The 14,727-nt window shown below is 39.0% G+C and overlaps 1 protein-coding gene across 4 annotated transcripts in view; it reads right to left on the bottom strand.

Moving 5' to 3' along the window:
* Window positions 1-14,727, bottom strand: part of ATRNL1 (attractin like 1) — a 619,481-nt gene that overhangs the window by 525,084 nt on the left and 79,670 nt on the right. For all 4 annotated transcript variants that reach the window (XR_006415620.1, XM_044439583.1, XM_044439591.1 and 1 more), the window contains exons 6-7: window positions 8,951-9,125; window positions 8,259-8,346 (exon numbers count right to left, since the gene is read on the bottom strand). Coding sequence is in view for 3 of the 4 variants with exons in the window: in XM_044439583.1 (XP_044295518.1) it covers window positions 8,259-8,346; window positions 8,951-9,125 (263 nt within the window). In the remaining variant the exon portion in view is untranslated. The remainder of the gene's footprint in view (window positions 1-8,258; window positions 8,347-8,950; window positions 9,126-14,727) is intronic.

The following is a 14,727-nucleotide window of genomic DNA, read 5'->3' as shown; positions in this document are numbered from 1 at the left end:
AGAAAAATCAAAGCATGTACTTCTTGTTTTAATTAATCAGATAAGGAAGTATAACTATAATGCAAACAATTTGGGTAGGAAAATTCTTTGTAGATGTGCAAGTATTAGAACTGTTGGCTGATTTCAAGTGAATTATTGGGAGTTTGAATAAAAATAGAAAACAGTTGTGAAAGATATGCCGATCTTTTAGCTTAACTTGCCCTATATTTTCCAAAGTAAGGCGAGATTAGTCAGTGTTATATTATCTGACTCAAAGGAAAAGGTTGCTTAATAAACTGACAAGTCGATCTAGATGGAAAGGTACCGTATTTTTTGCTCTGTAAGACACACCTTTTCCCCCCTCAAAAGTAAGGGGAAATGTCTGTGTGTCTTATAGAGCGAATGTGGGCGTGCCCAACGCCCAGGATGCTGCCAGCCACCTGCACCATGTGCCACCACCTGGCCGGCACGCACTCAGTGCACCCTGCTCCGCCCCCCCCCTCCGCCGCAGGTGAGAGCTGTGCCGCTCAGGGGGAGGCGTGCAGAGGAGGAGGAGCCATGGCCTTTAACCCGCCGGCTACACAAAGAGATGGACTGCTCAGGCCCACCGCCCCGGAAGACCTGCTGCCGCTGCCGCCGCCATACCCAGAAGACCACCGCCAGCATGCTGCCAGCCCCATGTGGCACCACCTGGCCAGCACACGCTCGGCGCGCCCTGCTCCGCCCCCCTCCTCCAGTGCAGGCGAGAGCTGTTAATCACAGGTTGGTTTGTGTTTTTAAATGGCAAATGAGGCCCATTTTAACGAAGCCCATGGGGAAGTGATGGGGAATGTGCCTGTGATTATCAGGAAGCTTTCCATGGATCAGTTATCTGTTAGTTGATCAGACACATTTTTTTTAGGATCAGTGGATATTTGAACAGCATTACCTTCATGTATGAAGTTTATTCTTCAAAGGCTACTTAGTCCACTGTGTGTTTGATTTACTGTACAATATCTCATTTTTTGTCAGAAGTTTTTTTCTATTATTTACTAGTAGGGCAGCGTGGACATTACTGGCTTTTTTAGATTTGTTATTGAATTGTCTGCAGCAGCTCTTGTATAACTGGTGTAGATTGTGGATTCCTTCAATAATTCCACTACTGACTAAGAAAGTGATGTCAGTGATTGTGAGCAACAGAGCTTCATACATTCTGACTCTAGTGATGATGAGTTCTATGGGTTCAAGGAAAACTAGAAGAGTACTCAAACTTTAAAGTCTCTTTTGTTAATGACAGTGATGATGGTTCTTAATGCCACTGTTGACTGCTGTTCACTTTACAAGGTTGAAATACGGTATTACTGTATTCTGTTATAGTTTATTAAATAGTTTAGTAAACCATTTGATTCAGAATATTTTTTTCTTGTTTTCCTCCTCTAAAAACTAGGTGCATCTTATGGCCAGGTGCGTCTTATAGAGCGAAAAATACGGTAATTGCTAAAGCTTGACTCAAAAGGCATACAATTGTACCTCTCTGGAAGAATCAATTTGTTTTCTATTCATATCTTCATTCCTCTTTCATTCTTGTGTGATGTGACTGAAACAAACTTGTTAACATTTCCATATTTTCCCAAACCATACAATGAGTAGATAGTATATACATAAAGTAATATGTATGGACTTTCTGGAAAAAGAACCCCCAAATACTGGCTCAGGAACTTAATTTTGCATAAGCCACAAATTTCAGGGGAGCTCATGTCCATTCTAGAAGCTTCATAGCCTTAGAAGCTTATGCATGATCTATAAATACAAAAGAATAAATAATTTACTATTTACCCTTGAGGAACATGGGTACAATCTTGTATTGTGCTTGGGGAATTGAATCCTTGCCATGAAGAGTTCATCACCCAGGGAAGTAGAGAAGGAAAGTGCATGCATGCATACGGGAAGAGACTGATGTTGAGGATAGAAACAAAGACAGAGATGACAGGTGACGCAATACAGAGTACATTCACTGAAGATTTCAGGACGGTAATTAGGAACAAGAAATTACGAATGGTGTTTGAGTTAAAATATTTGTGGGGACCAGTATCTGGGGCAGAAGAAAGGTCTGATGTAAGACTGCAAGGTAGATGCAGAAAATAGAGGAATGGCATGAAGGAATTAGATTTTCACACAGGACACTGAAGGAAGGCATTATTTTGCTCCAAACCTTCACTTCATCACCATTTTTATACTGAAATACAAAAGAATATTCCTGTTTACTTTTTATATTTGTGATGAAGTGAATTTTCTTTAAGCAAAAAGAAATTCAATACAGTTTCAATACTTCAAAGTTTTATACCACACCATCATGATAAGAAAGCCTGCTCAAACTAATTGGCACTAGATGTTGGCAGAGTGGGTCTAGGTCCTACAATACAGCCTCCAAAGGTTGTTGTCTCAGATTCTGATTAATAAGTAGAGAAATGGCTGGAATCCACAGCTGAAATGCTGACACCAACAGACCCAGAGATAAACCAGGCAGTCCCAGAGAACCAAACATGTTTGATGACATCCAGTCCCAGACTTAGGCAGCAGGTGTCTATGGCATCCAGACCCAGACTTAAGATTAGAGGGCGATAAGGGTGAATGAAGGTTCTTAGCATGATGCAGTAAGGTCAGACATAAAGACAGCATGAGAAACAAGTGAGGGGCAGTTACCTGGTAAGGCCTGGTAGGTCTGCAGATAAAGGCGAGACCAGGCACAAGCAAGGTCAGATACCAAAAGGCACAGTGGGGCCAGAAGCAAAGGCAGAATTGGGAACAGGCAAAGGTCAGACACTGACAAGGCATGGCAGAACCTGTGGTGCAGGCATAGTCAAGAAAAGACATGCTTCCAATACCTGGCAAACCAGAAGTAAGAACAAAACCAGGAGAAGGCAAGAGTCTGGGCAAGACTGGAGCAGAAACACAGTGCAACTACCACAAAGAACCATATAGCTGAGCAGTGCAAGGAAACCTTTTATAGATTTGCCAGCTGCAGTGTATGATTACACAGGTTTCAGACCTTGCAAGTAATAGTTCCCTTAATTGCCTGCCAATAACCATATTATTGGTCTATTATTTTATTTATTTATTTAGCACTTTTATATACCATCGCACTAGCCTTTTGGCTCTCTGGTCAGTTTACATAATAAAACCATAATGAAGCATAAAAGCAACATAACAAACCAAGCAAAACATCTTTACCAATAAACAATAAGACATCCCCATCACAACAGGAGCATCAATCAGGTAATAACATACATTAACATCACAGACTGGATAAATAAAAGATCCCAATTAAAATACCAAAATTACTAATTAAAACATAAGTCAAAATTTAAATTCAAACCTAAAATAGTCAACAATTAAATTGTTCTGCAAATAAAAACATCTTAACTTGGTGCCAAAATATATACAAAAAAGGCACTTGGTGCACATCTCTGGGAAACCAATTCCATAAATGGGGTGACACTTATCTTCTTAAATCCAAACCTTCTATAACAATTCTTTACTACATAAGTGTGGTGACACAACTGCAGGCTCTAGTTCTGAAAAGGGAAGAGAAGATTTCTTTACCTGCCTCACCAACTTCACCTGTGGGCACAGTTCTGATCCTCTAAAAGTTGCTACTACTGCCATGGTGGGGAAGGCTAGTTAATGCCCAGTCTCATTATTTTCTCACACACTACTGAGAGAGGACCTGAATGAAGTAATCCAGTGTAGAGTCTCTGTTTTCATCTCTGAACACCCCGGCTGAAAATTCCACCACAACACTGTCATTCAGAAGTTTCTACCCTTTTAGTATTTCCAGGGTCAGATCCAAAAAAAGTCATTTTCCCCCTACCACTTGCACAGAACTAAGAATTTTACCAGGTATAATTCTCCTTGTAAAAATGCATCAATATGAAAGGTTCCAGGGCATGGGCAGCCAGCTAACAATTAAATGTACCAGGACCCAAGCAAGAGGGCAAGGTGGTACAAGGCCAGAGTACTATCACCAGTCCAAATCATACTTCCAAGTTACAATACCAAACAGGCCAGAATTAAAACCAGGCAAGATCCATACACAGTAAAAGATGGGACACCAGTCCTACTGAACCAGCTTCTGGAGGAAAGAGTTAGTTCTAAAATAGCTCTCCCTCCAGGGCTCCCAGATGATGCTCATGAAGGACATGGCAGCTGCAGCAGAGACTGGAACTAACCCTGCAACTACCAGGGCTGTTATTCTGTTGCTTAGCCCAGCAGGAGGAGCCCTAAAGCTGCCCAGATCCTGACCCAATGATAGCAAAAAGGCATGGCTTGAGGAATTTCCTTTTAAGCAAGCAGGAGATTCAAATGATAAGTCCTGTCAATCTATACATCCCTACAGTAGTCCATCTTCTCTTGCTTGTAGACCCTTCCTGCAATTTGAATCTATCCTTTTCTGGCCTCAAGCCCACATTCTGTTTGGCCAGTTTCTTTTATTCTGTGATGTCTCCATCACCTGCTGTTCTCCCAGCCCTCTGCTTTTCAGTTTTGCTGTTACTGCATTCTGCAACCCCAATTTTCAGCCAGCCATTCAGCTTGCCTTTCTGCGGTGCATTCTTGTACCCTCACACCTGCTTAGTGCCAAGATTATCCAAATCATCCTGTCTTCAGAAGGCCTCTTTTCCACTATCATCCCATTTCCACAAGTTCTTTCATACCTTCCCTCAGGTTCCTAGATTTAAGTTCACTGGCTGCTCTGAAGGCAAGGCTATAATTTAGACACAGAACACACGGTTTGCATACATGAAGTCTGAAGTTTAATTCCTAGGATCTATAGCTAGAATAATCTTAGTGTACAAAGTGGCAGATGTTTCTTCTTTTGTCTTTGCATGTTGTCAGACAGTACTGGACTGCATCAGCCAGACATTTGATCAATGTCCCTCTCCGGAGACCTCTTGAACCTAAGCTTTCAAATCCTCAGTGTTTCACAGTGACAGGCCTCATCTGGCTCCCTTCCATAAATCAAAATTACAATTTTATTTATCTCACAGATTGGGCTATCATGAACATTCTAAAGCTAGCATCGTCTCTCAGTGAACATTCTGTATCAGCTAAATCACCCACTTTATCTCACAAGCCCCTTTATACATGATAGTATAGTTTGCTCCAACACATGCTAACACCTACAGATTATTGTGCAATTTTCTTCTTGTTATTGTCTTTTAAAATACTTCCTCCCTATTTCTCACTGCAAAGCCTCCGTCTTGATAACTTGGACAATTTTAATCATTTTATTTTTTCATAGAAACAATTCTGTTCAAATACTCTTCTCTGAATTTCATCTGAAAGCATGACATATTTGCATTTCCTTTTTTAAAACTGCAAAGAGTAAAACACCTAAATATTTATAAATGATATTCAACTAAGACTTGCCTAAGAAATCATTTGACCTTGTATGACTTGCTTTCCTTCAACAATGGGAAAGGTTTAGGAAGAACAGCAAGAACAGCATGAGTTTTTCAGAATGTCAGTGACTCTCAAAATCATTGTGTGGAAACTCCATGGAGACACCAAATTAATACAGGGAGACAAAATTATCAATTAGATAATTTTCTCTTCCTTCCACTGTGCTCAGTAGACCTTGTTCTGATGAATAGCACATGACTAGAAGTAACACTCTGAATCACAAAGCACCAAACAGGCAACTCGCATTGAAATAAATGTTGTTTTTGCTGCAACAGTAGTTTGGGATCACAGCCAAAATGTTTTTAAACAAACTGTCACTTAAGAAGATCGGTTATCCTTGCATATTATTACCAGCTAAACCAAAACAATGGCATGAATCTCTGCAGGTTCAAAAATGAGTTAAAAACTATTTTATAAATAATTGTCCCACTTCTCTTCCTTATCCTGTCCTATAATTATTCTTCCTATGTTCTAGAATGATTTGCCTGATATTCAAATATAGGGCCAAGTTTAGCCCTGAGTCCACTAATAGAGACACCCATTACAACCTAATCCACAGCATTGCTAAGATAAAATAATATTTTAGTAGATTGTTCTTTATTGAAACAGAGAGAAAATTACAGTTAAGTAGTATGCCTTAAATCAACAAAATCACGGGAGAACACTTTAAAACTCCTGGGTGTCACAATCCAAGCACTGCGGCAAACAATGGTTTATTTTATATTCTCCTTTGTTTTATAAAAGCATTAAGCAAAATCTAATAGTCCTCTGTATGCTTACATGGAAATAATCCCCAATGAGATCAAATCCTAAGGACACTTACTTGAAAGCCTCACTGAAAAACAATTTTAAAAATCAATGGGACATAATCCTAATTGAACATAATTAGGAATGCTAGACACATGAGATAATGCATATCAAGACACTGATAATTTATTTTTGCTGGGCAGTAATGCAGTATTTCAACTTTAACTGAAGAAGGAATACTGGCATCTTCATAAAGTGCTTAATGTTAAAAATACATTGAACGTGTGTAAAAATCTATCCATATCCTGATCTACATATGGATCAGAAACAGAACAATGATCCATATGTGCAAAAGGATCCTGACACTTAAAAAACCTGAATCCAGTACCAGGGGCACAGGCATCACATGCCTCCATCCTATGAATACCAAACAGAAAGTTGGTACTGCAATTTTGACAGTACTAATTCACCTGCTGAGGGGGGTGGTAAACTGATTTTAGGTACTCTTTTATATCTTCCTCTTCCAGCAGGTGATCAAAACTGTCAAAGCTGAGTATCAAACAACTTTTCAGAGATGGGGTTCCTAGCATGCAGCACAAATCTGTAGGATAAATAGACCATCAAGGTCAGCCTCTGACCTCCTTGTTCATAATGGACATTTCTATTTATACTGTGAACCAGAAAATATAAACATACCTTTGTTTTTAAACGACTTCATATCCTCAAATTACTTTCTACTTTTTGTGTTTTTTTGTAAAATTAAATGAGAACAATTGTTCTACTATAAATACTTCTAAAAATAAAACCATCCATATTTCAGTGGCCAACTATTTGTAGACCATATTTATAATGTTTTATTAGGTGTGTGACTTGGTTACATGAAAAGTACCATTCATAAAAGGCTATAAAGCACAAAGAGAAATGTTCAGCAGGACAGCACATTACACACAAATGCGTAACCCCAGCATTTAACTCAAATAGCATGCTTTATAATACATCCAAAGTATTAACATTTCATTTCTTGGGGCACCCTGAAATAGGAAGTTAAGATACCTGAAACACACATTCAGCAGTACATTTCTAGTGACTCATTTACAGATTTCATGTACAAATAAGCATGCCAATCAAAATATTTTAGATTTATTTGAAGGAAGGACGAGACAAGGCAAGTAGCTTTTTCTTAGGCGTGCAGGAATAAGCTACTCCCAGGATTAAAGCTATTCATCTATTCCAGACTCATTCCCTCCAGCTACTATAACTCTGAGTATTCCTGACCATTAGCTATGTTATCTGGGACTGACTGAACTCCAAAGCATATTGACGGCACCAGCTTAGGAAAGGCTGCTCTGTAATATTTAGTCAGCTGAATTTACTGCAATGTTGTTGAAAGTACCAGCTAATGGGAGCAATGCAGACAAACTGAAGCACTTCTAAATCTGATACGAATGAGGATGAATTATCACCATGTACAGTATCTTGGTGGCATTCTTGGTGGCTCCATCATCCTTTTCCCCACTCTCCCCTTGTGTAATTACAATTGCAAGGGAGGAGAACAACAGGAAGGATCTAGTGCTAATTGCAATATATATTAAAATATTCTGGCTTGCATGCATACCTCATATTTGAGTATGTGCTTTTCTGAAAGGAAAAGAAAATTCTTAAGGATGATTCATGCACAAAAACCCATTACCATGCAGGGAGAATCACTTTCAGCTATGAGTATCTCACTGAATTCATTAAGTCTTACTCCAAAGTAAGATAGGATTGCAGCCTCCAATTACAGAAGTTTGTCTTAACAACATGCTTGTTTTATGGTATGGTGGTATAATACGCAATGGGGAAAATAATTATTTACTCAGAATTCTGAGGTGTGGGAAACTTGGAAATGAAGTTCTCCTCTTCCATAGAAATAGCACATTAAAGAATTAGCTTAGGAAGATGCTTGGACAGAAGTGAACCATATCAGAAGTGTAACTAGTCTTAACAGTGTAAACAAAGCACTGTGAAAGCCTGGCTGTCATGATTTCATTATATGATATAGTAGTAACATTGCAAACTTTGTTATGTTAAATATTAGCTTAAATGAGCCAAACCTGATATAAAGCAATAGTGTGTCCATATCGCTGAAGAGGTCCTTTGGATACAGGGACTACATTCCAGATGCTGCTTTCCAAATTATAGCTAAAAAGGTAAAAATAAAGTTTATCAGGTGAGAAAGATTATCTGTTCTTGAAAACAAACTTTTTTGTTTATTCACTGTATTATTAGTACATTGCGTTGACACCATTGTATTCACTGTATAATTTCAATTCTTTCTCTCAGAAATAAAACCTTCCATTTAAAGCCACATTTTATCTATTTACCTTTATCCTTTGTAGTTATAAATCAGCATTTTTAATTAAATGCTGCTGAGAGCCAGATGCCTGCCTACCATGACTGCACCTGTCACTCTGGTTTTGTCTGAAGTAACTCCAAATGCGCCAGAGATTTGAAAAAAGAGTGTTAGTCTTGTATTGCAACTTCTATGAATGGGTTCAAACCATGCTGTGGAGGTTTCATCTTATCCTCTTCCACAGAAGCCACTCATCCAAAACTCTGCAGGTTAGGGTTAGGGGACCGTATGGGATGTTGTGTATGGAAGGCCAATCTACCATCAGATTTCCTGAGTGAGATTATGCATCCCAATTTGCTTTAGTTTCTTCCCTCAAACCCTCTCCCTCCCCCACAACAGATAACAACTAATTCACATAAAAATAATAACAGGAGAGAGAAAGAAATGACTTACTTTAGTACCATCTGGAATGTACTATAATTAAATGCATATCCACCAATCACCCACATAAACTTTCCATGCAGAATTGCCTTATGAGAAGCCCGGCTTACAGATGGACTAAATGGTTTTACATTAGGTAGAATCCAATATGATTCCATGGAAGGAACATTCAAAGAACAATCAGGACCTGTTTAAAAAGAGAGGAGTTACTACCAAAGAGTATAGTCCATTAGAAAAATTACTGGAAAATAAGTGTAAGATTAGAAAGAAAAGTTCAACTACAGCCACAGATCTCCTGAAGATCATTATATACATAAATATAGTATTTGCAAGATAGTGTTTGTTGCCAGGACAGTGGGTGGAAAGGCAGGATTCTACAAGGCAATATGGACAATCATTGTAGAAAGTTATATGGTGTTTAACATCTAGAACTCCCCAAAAACCAGAACTTTATGAGCACAGGAACGTTACATTTATATGATTTTTAGAAACGTTGAGGTCAGTTCAGAGGCATGCAGCCACCCAGATGCTATTGGACTGAAACTCTCATCATCCCTAGCTATCAAACTCAGTGGTGAGGTATGATGGGAGCTGCGGTCTGACAATATCTGGAGGGCCACATGTTACCCATCGCTGCATTGAGGTGTGTTGGTACTGCAGACAAAGAAAGAAACACATTCCTACTGAAGTTTTAAAAATTCAACGCATTCCTTTCAAAATCACATTGCACTTAAAGAGGAACAAGCTTTAGAATATTGGGGTATAAATTAAAATTCATTTGTTCACTGAAAGAAAAGGCAAACAATAATGGGTTGAATGCAGCCTTAATGATGCTATACAGACCCATTGAAACAGTGATGCGATTTACTTGCTCCATTGATTTCAACAGGACCAATGTAAGTATAACTAAATCCCACTGCAATCTAAATAGTTGAAGAGAGACATTCCTATAAGGCTCTAAACAGCTTGGGTCCTGGATACCTGAAGGAGCGCCTTCTTCCCTATGTGCCAGCCCACCCCCCTGAGATCGGAGGCAGAGGCCCTTCTGCAGGAACCCTCCTTGAAGGAAATTAGGAGGGTAGTTACTTGGAGAAGGGCCCTTTCAGTGGCAGCGCCCCGACTGTGGAACACGCTCCCCAGGGAGGTTGGCCTGGTGCCATCACTCTATTCTTTTCAGTGTCAGGTGAAGATCTTGTTATTCCCTCAGTATTTTAATGATCAATTGTTTTTATCCTTGTTTTTACTACTATTTTAGATGCAATGTACTGGGTGTTGTGTTACAGTTTTGTTCTTGGTTTTCTGTTCCTTGTAAGAACAGGAACTGTCCAGAGTCTTTTAAGTAATGGACAGCATAGGAAAAAATTAAATGAATGAATGTAACACTACACTTATGAAAATTTGACTGACATTTTGTCCATTTTTTAACAAAGTTGATTTCTTAATTATACAAACATATTTAATTTCCATACCATCCAACAGAAGAAAATTTCTGGGTAGTTTACAACAATCCATTAAAACGCTGTCTAAAATGAATTTAGTACCCTAGAAGGCTGACTACGGACCAATTCCCCTAAAGCAAGCAATCATTCTTTATTAACAATTTAGAAAGACTAATTTTGAACAGTACAGGGAAATACAATACTTCCTCTTCTCCTTGGCAACCTCAAAACAGATTCTTAAAAAACAAAATCAAAAAACTATAGTTCACTGTTCTTTGATGTTGAGCATTCTAGGCTTTCACCACTTGTGCAACATGGAGCTAGAAATGCTTCTTTCCAGAATGGAGCAAACTAGAGGAGCCCACCCGAGGTAGCTCTCCTGACCAGGAAACAAATGCTCTGAGGCTTGCCTTAGGCAGTGTTGTGAATTCGTAAGGATTTCCCTATCCTACATATCAAGAGGAGATATTTCTAATTACAATCTATTATGCTAAAGTGGGACAGCCACCATTGACTATGTGATACAAAGAGGGTAATGTAAAAGTCTTTAGCAAGAAAAGGTACTGCTTTATGCTAGAAGCTGCTTCCAAACTGAATCCCCTTCCTCGCTTCCCCAGAAAAGGGAGTTAAGCTACACCTTCAAGGAGGTCCCCACTACTTGTGAGCCAGACTGGGGTTGAAGCTTGCACATTACTTCATTGGCTAGCCTTCTTGACCTGCCATCAAACAAAGGAACCATTTTAGTTATATCCCTTCCCATTCCATAGTGTCTTTCCCCTTATCAGAGGTGAGCTGCTTCTCACCACCTGCTTGGCTTATTTCAAAGCTTTCTGACCTTGGCATTTCAGCTAAAGATTCTAACCTTGCATCTTGTTCCAGTCTAGATTTAGAGTCTGAGTTTTCAACCTTGGAAGCTGAATTCTGGGAACAGTTCCTACAGGCAGTACTATCTCCCTAACACACTAACTGTGGGTCCTATTGGCACACAAGAACGAGCAGGAGTGCATCATGTTTAAATAAATTGGTTGAAGTAACTTTCCAGTTGAATGCATTACCACTGATGCAATTTATAACTTCAGTCAGTAGCTTAACTACTACTAAGGAGGGGTGCTGGGGAATTTTCCCCAGTGACAACTTGGGTATGAATACAAAAATATTTAAAATGATCAAAATATTAAAACAATGTAATTATTTGTGGCCTACATATTTTCAAGACTGCAAGTGAAAGCTTCCTGGGAGCAGAAAGATAAAAAGAACACCGCACTCCAAAAGACATAGACCCTTTCCAGGTGCTTCCACACTGCCCAGGAAGAAGAAGAAAAGATACCATGAGAAACAGCTACAGGTATCACAAGAAACAGCAGGGACACTTACAAGGACAAGCATGACCCAATGGTTGGACAACACAGCCTCTTCAACCAGGCTTGCCCACTTCATATTTTTCTAAACCCGTGCACAGACACCATTGGTCCCAAAGCGCCTTCTGGTCCCCAGAGGAGAAATGCTTACTTTGGGGATCAGTTCCCAACCACATGTATTTATTTGACACATTTATATGCTGCCCCCTTCGCAAAAGCCTCGGGGCGGCTTCCAAACAAATAAATAACTATACATTTACATTAAAAATCTGGGAACATCCTGGCATAGAATAAAATCAATAAATACAATCAACAATTAAAATATTGTTTAAATAAAAAGGTCTTGGCCTGGCACCAAAAAACAAATAACATCTTGGAAAGGAAAGCCTCCTCTTCTTTCCTGTGCTGCTTTGAAAACTGTAAAACTACAGTAGAGTTGCAGTTTACTGACAGTGCAGCATCTTCTGCCTGCAATAGCTGAGTGCAACAACAACTCGCATTACATCTGAAGGACTTCCCAAAGGCTAGGCATGATGAAAATTTCATTCTATCCCCATCATCTCAAGCAGAAAATGAGAACGAAGACAGATCTCATTCACTTTTCAAACAAGCCTTGTCTATCAAAAAGAAGGCATGATGGAGTGACTGCCTTTTATTATCCTGTGTTGGTGTGACTGGGTGGATTAGGATGGATTCTTGAATGGTCCAAACAAATATCAAGCTTCTTCCCCTAAGAAGTGTCAGTGTTCAGTTGGAGAAAGAAAAGTATGCAAGATTCACATACAACAAAGAAAGAGCCGTGACTTTGTCTTAAGCAGTAGCCAAATATCAGTGAGTTATTACCTAAACTTGCATACCAAGCACTTCTGTATATTTTATTAAATAATTAATAATGTCAATAAAGATGACTCTAAAATGAGTCTAAAAATATTTATGTCTCACTGGTCCTTTCTGAACAGGCTTACAACAAACACTAAGAGCAGCTCTTAAACATTATATCAAAGATAAACCTTGCTAATACCACAGAAAAAAGTCAATCCAAACAAGTATGTTTATATATGCAACCAACAGTCACATGAAACTTGTCAGCAAGAAGTTGTTTAAAAGGTCAACTGCATTCTTTCATTTCTACATGATATGCTTAATTCCTGAAATGACCAAGTTTAATTTTCATTCTGTTTTCCCTTATGTTTAATATCAAATTCTAGAGACAAATGAAAGATGCATTTTAATATTAATTTGAGCTTAAATGTGAGATATTTTGTGAAGAACAGTGACACCAAGTGGTAAATTATACACAAAGCCTATAACCTTGAAACACAACAAGAGAAGGAATGTATTTTAGTGAAAATTGCCTTATTTTAAAAGTGGTAATTCTAATTCCTTCTTTGTTCATTCACTAAAATACTCAGGTAAGATGTATTTCCATCATATGTTGGATGGAATGCTTTACAGTGAATGGTAGGTGCCATTGAGTTGTCTTTGATATGGTGCACCTGTCAATGCATTCCCTCCAAAATGGCCTGCACTTGACAGCCATACTTTTGTGAGCTCAAGCCTGTGGCTTCCTTTACCTCAATATTTAGCCTCCCTTTACTTCTTTTGCCTCCAACTTTCCCTAGCATTTTTATCCTCTGCAATGAGTCTTGAGTTTTCATGATGTTCCAAAAGGACAGCAGTTTCAGTTTCATTAGTTTTTCTGGCTTGCTTTGATCAAGGTCCAGGTTATTCACAAAGCTCTCCCACAGCACCATGTTTTGAATGCTTCAGTCATTTTCTTCTCAGCTTTCTTCACTGTCCAGGTTTCACACCCATATATAGTGATAGGGAATACAAGTGTGGATGATCCTGGTCTTGGTCTTTAGTGAAACATACTTACACTTGATTTTTCATATATATATATATGGAAAACTAGAGAACACAAAAATGTGTTGCACTTTGTAATTTAGCCAGAGAAAACTGTACTGTTTGGTCTGGAGCGGGGGGGGGGGATCACTAAAATATCCAAATATGAAAATATCCAGAGTACAACACTTAATGACATGTTAAGCAACAGTATACCTAACAGCCCACTTGTGCGACTTGCATCATTTTGAATTCATTAACCATTGTCCCATAACTGTGCATGTGCACCTTCAGAAGTAGACATAGCTTCATATGATGGGCACCATACAGACAAAATGAGCAGAGTTCCATTGAGAAAAGTGCCTAGAATCCAGGCGTGCTCTGAATGCCTTTACAGTGCTTTGGCGTTTTCCAGCATGAAGCTTGGTATCCAGATAGCCAAATCTTTTGCAGCTTGAATATACTTTGCTTCTGTGCCCCATTTAATCATTTCTGTACTGTATCACTAAGCATGTAACATTTGCCAAAAAGCTCTTGGTTGTATCAGAGTAACAGCAACAATAAATTAGACTGTGCACTAGTCACTTGTAAACAAATTGGCGATTAGATTTCTTGAAGCCTGTGCATCTGTGTGATGCAGCTGATTGCACCTTTACCAGCAATAGGTTTTATTTTACTACAAGTATGCTTTCTGTCCTTTTCTTCCTTGGGGGTGACTGGTCTCTCTCCAAGTGGCTGGCATCATCAGAACAGATTTCCATTGCGGGTTATGTGTTAATAGAATGAGATCCTTAATGGCTCTACCATATAAGCCAATTGCTTATAAGGCTGCTGAAAGATGCCGCTGTATTGCGTAGCTGATCATTTTCATGCTTGTTAAATTCTAGCTGAGATTCAGGCAACTGCATTGCTATTTCCACAGGCCCAAGAGGAGTGCAAGTCAAAAATCCACCCGCTGCCTTGGTGTACCTCAAATACTTCTTCAGATTTCAAGACTTGCTTTATGTGCAAGGGTGCTTTGCTGACCTTAACTACAAAATGAATTGGCTTTTCTAGGCAACTAACTGTTACATTAGTTGGTCACCTTGCTCTAATTGCCTAGAAGGCATTTGAGAGCCTAGATGAACAGATATGTATTTGAACTGAA

Source organism: Varanus komodoensis, unplaced genomic scaffold (genome assembly GCF_004798865.1).
Source record: "Varanus komodoensis strain SLA01 unplaced genomic scaffold, ASM479886v1 scaffold1, whole genome shotgun sequence".
Classification (NCBI taxonomy): Eukaryota; Metazoa; Chordata; class Lepidosauria; order Squamata; family Varanidae; genus Varanus; species Varanus komodoensis.
This window is presented reverse-complemented; position numbering and strand designations above follow the sequence as displayed.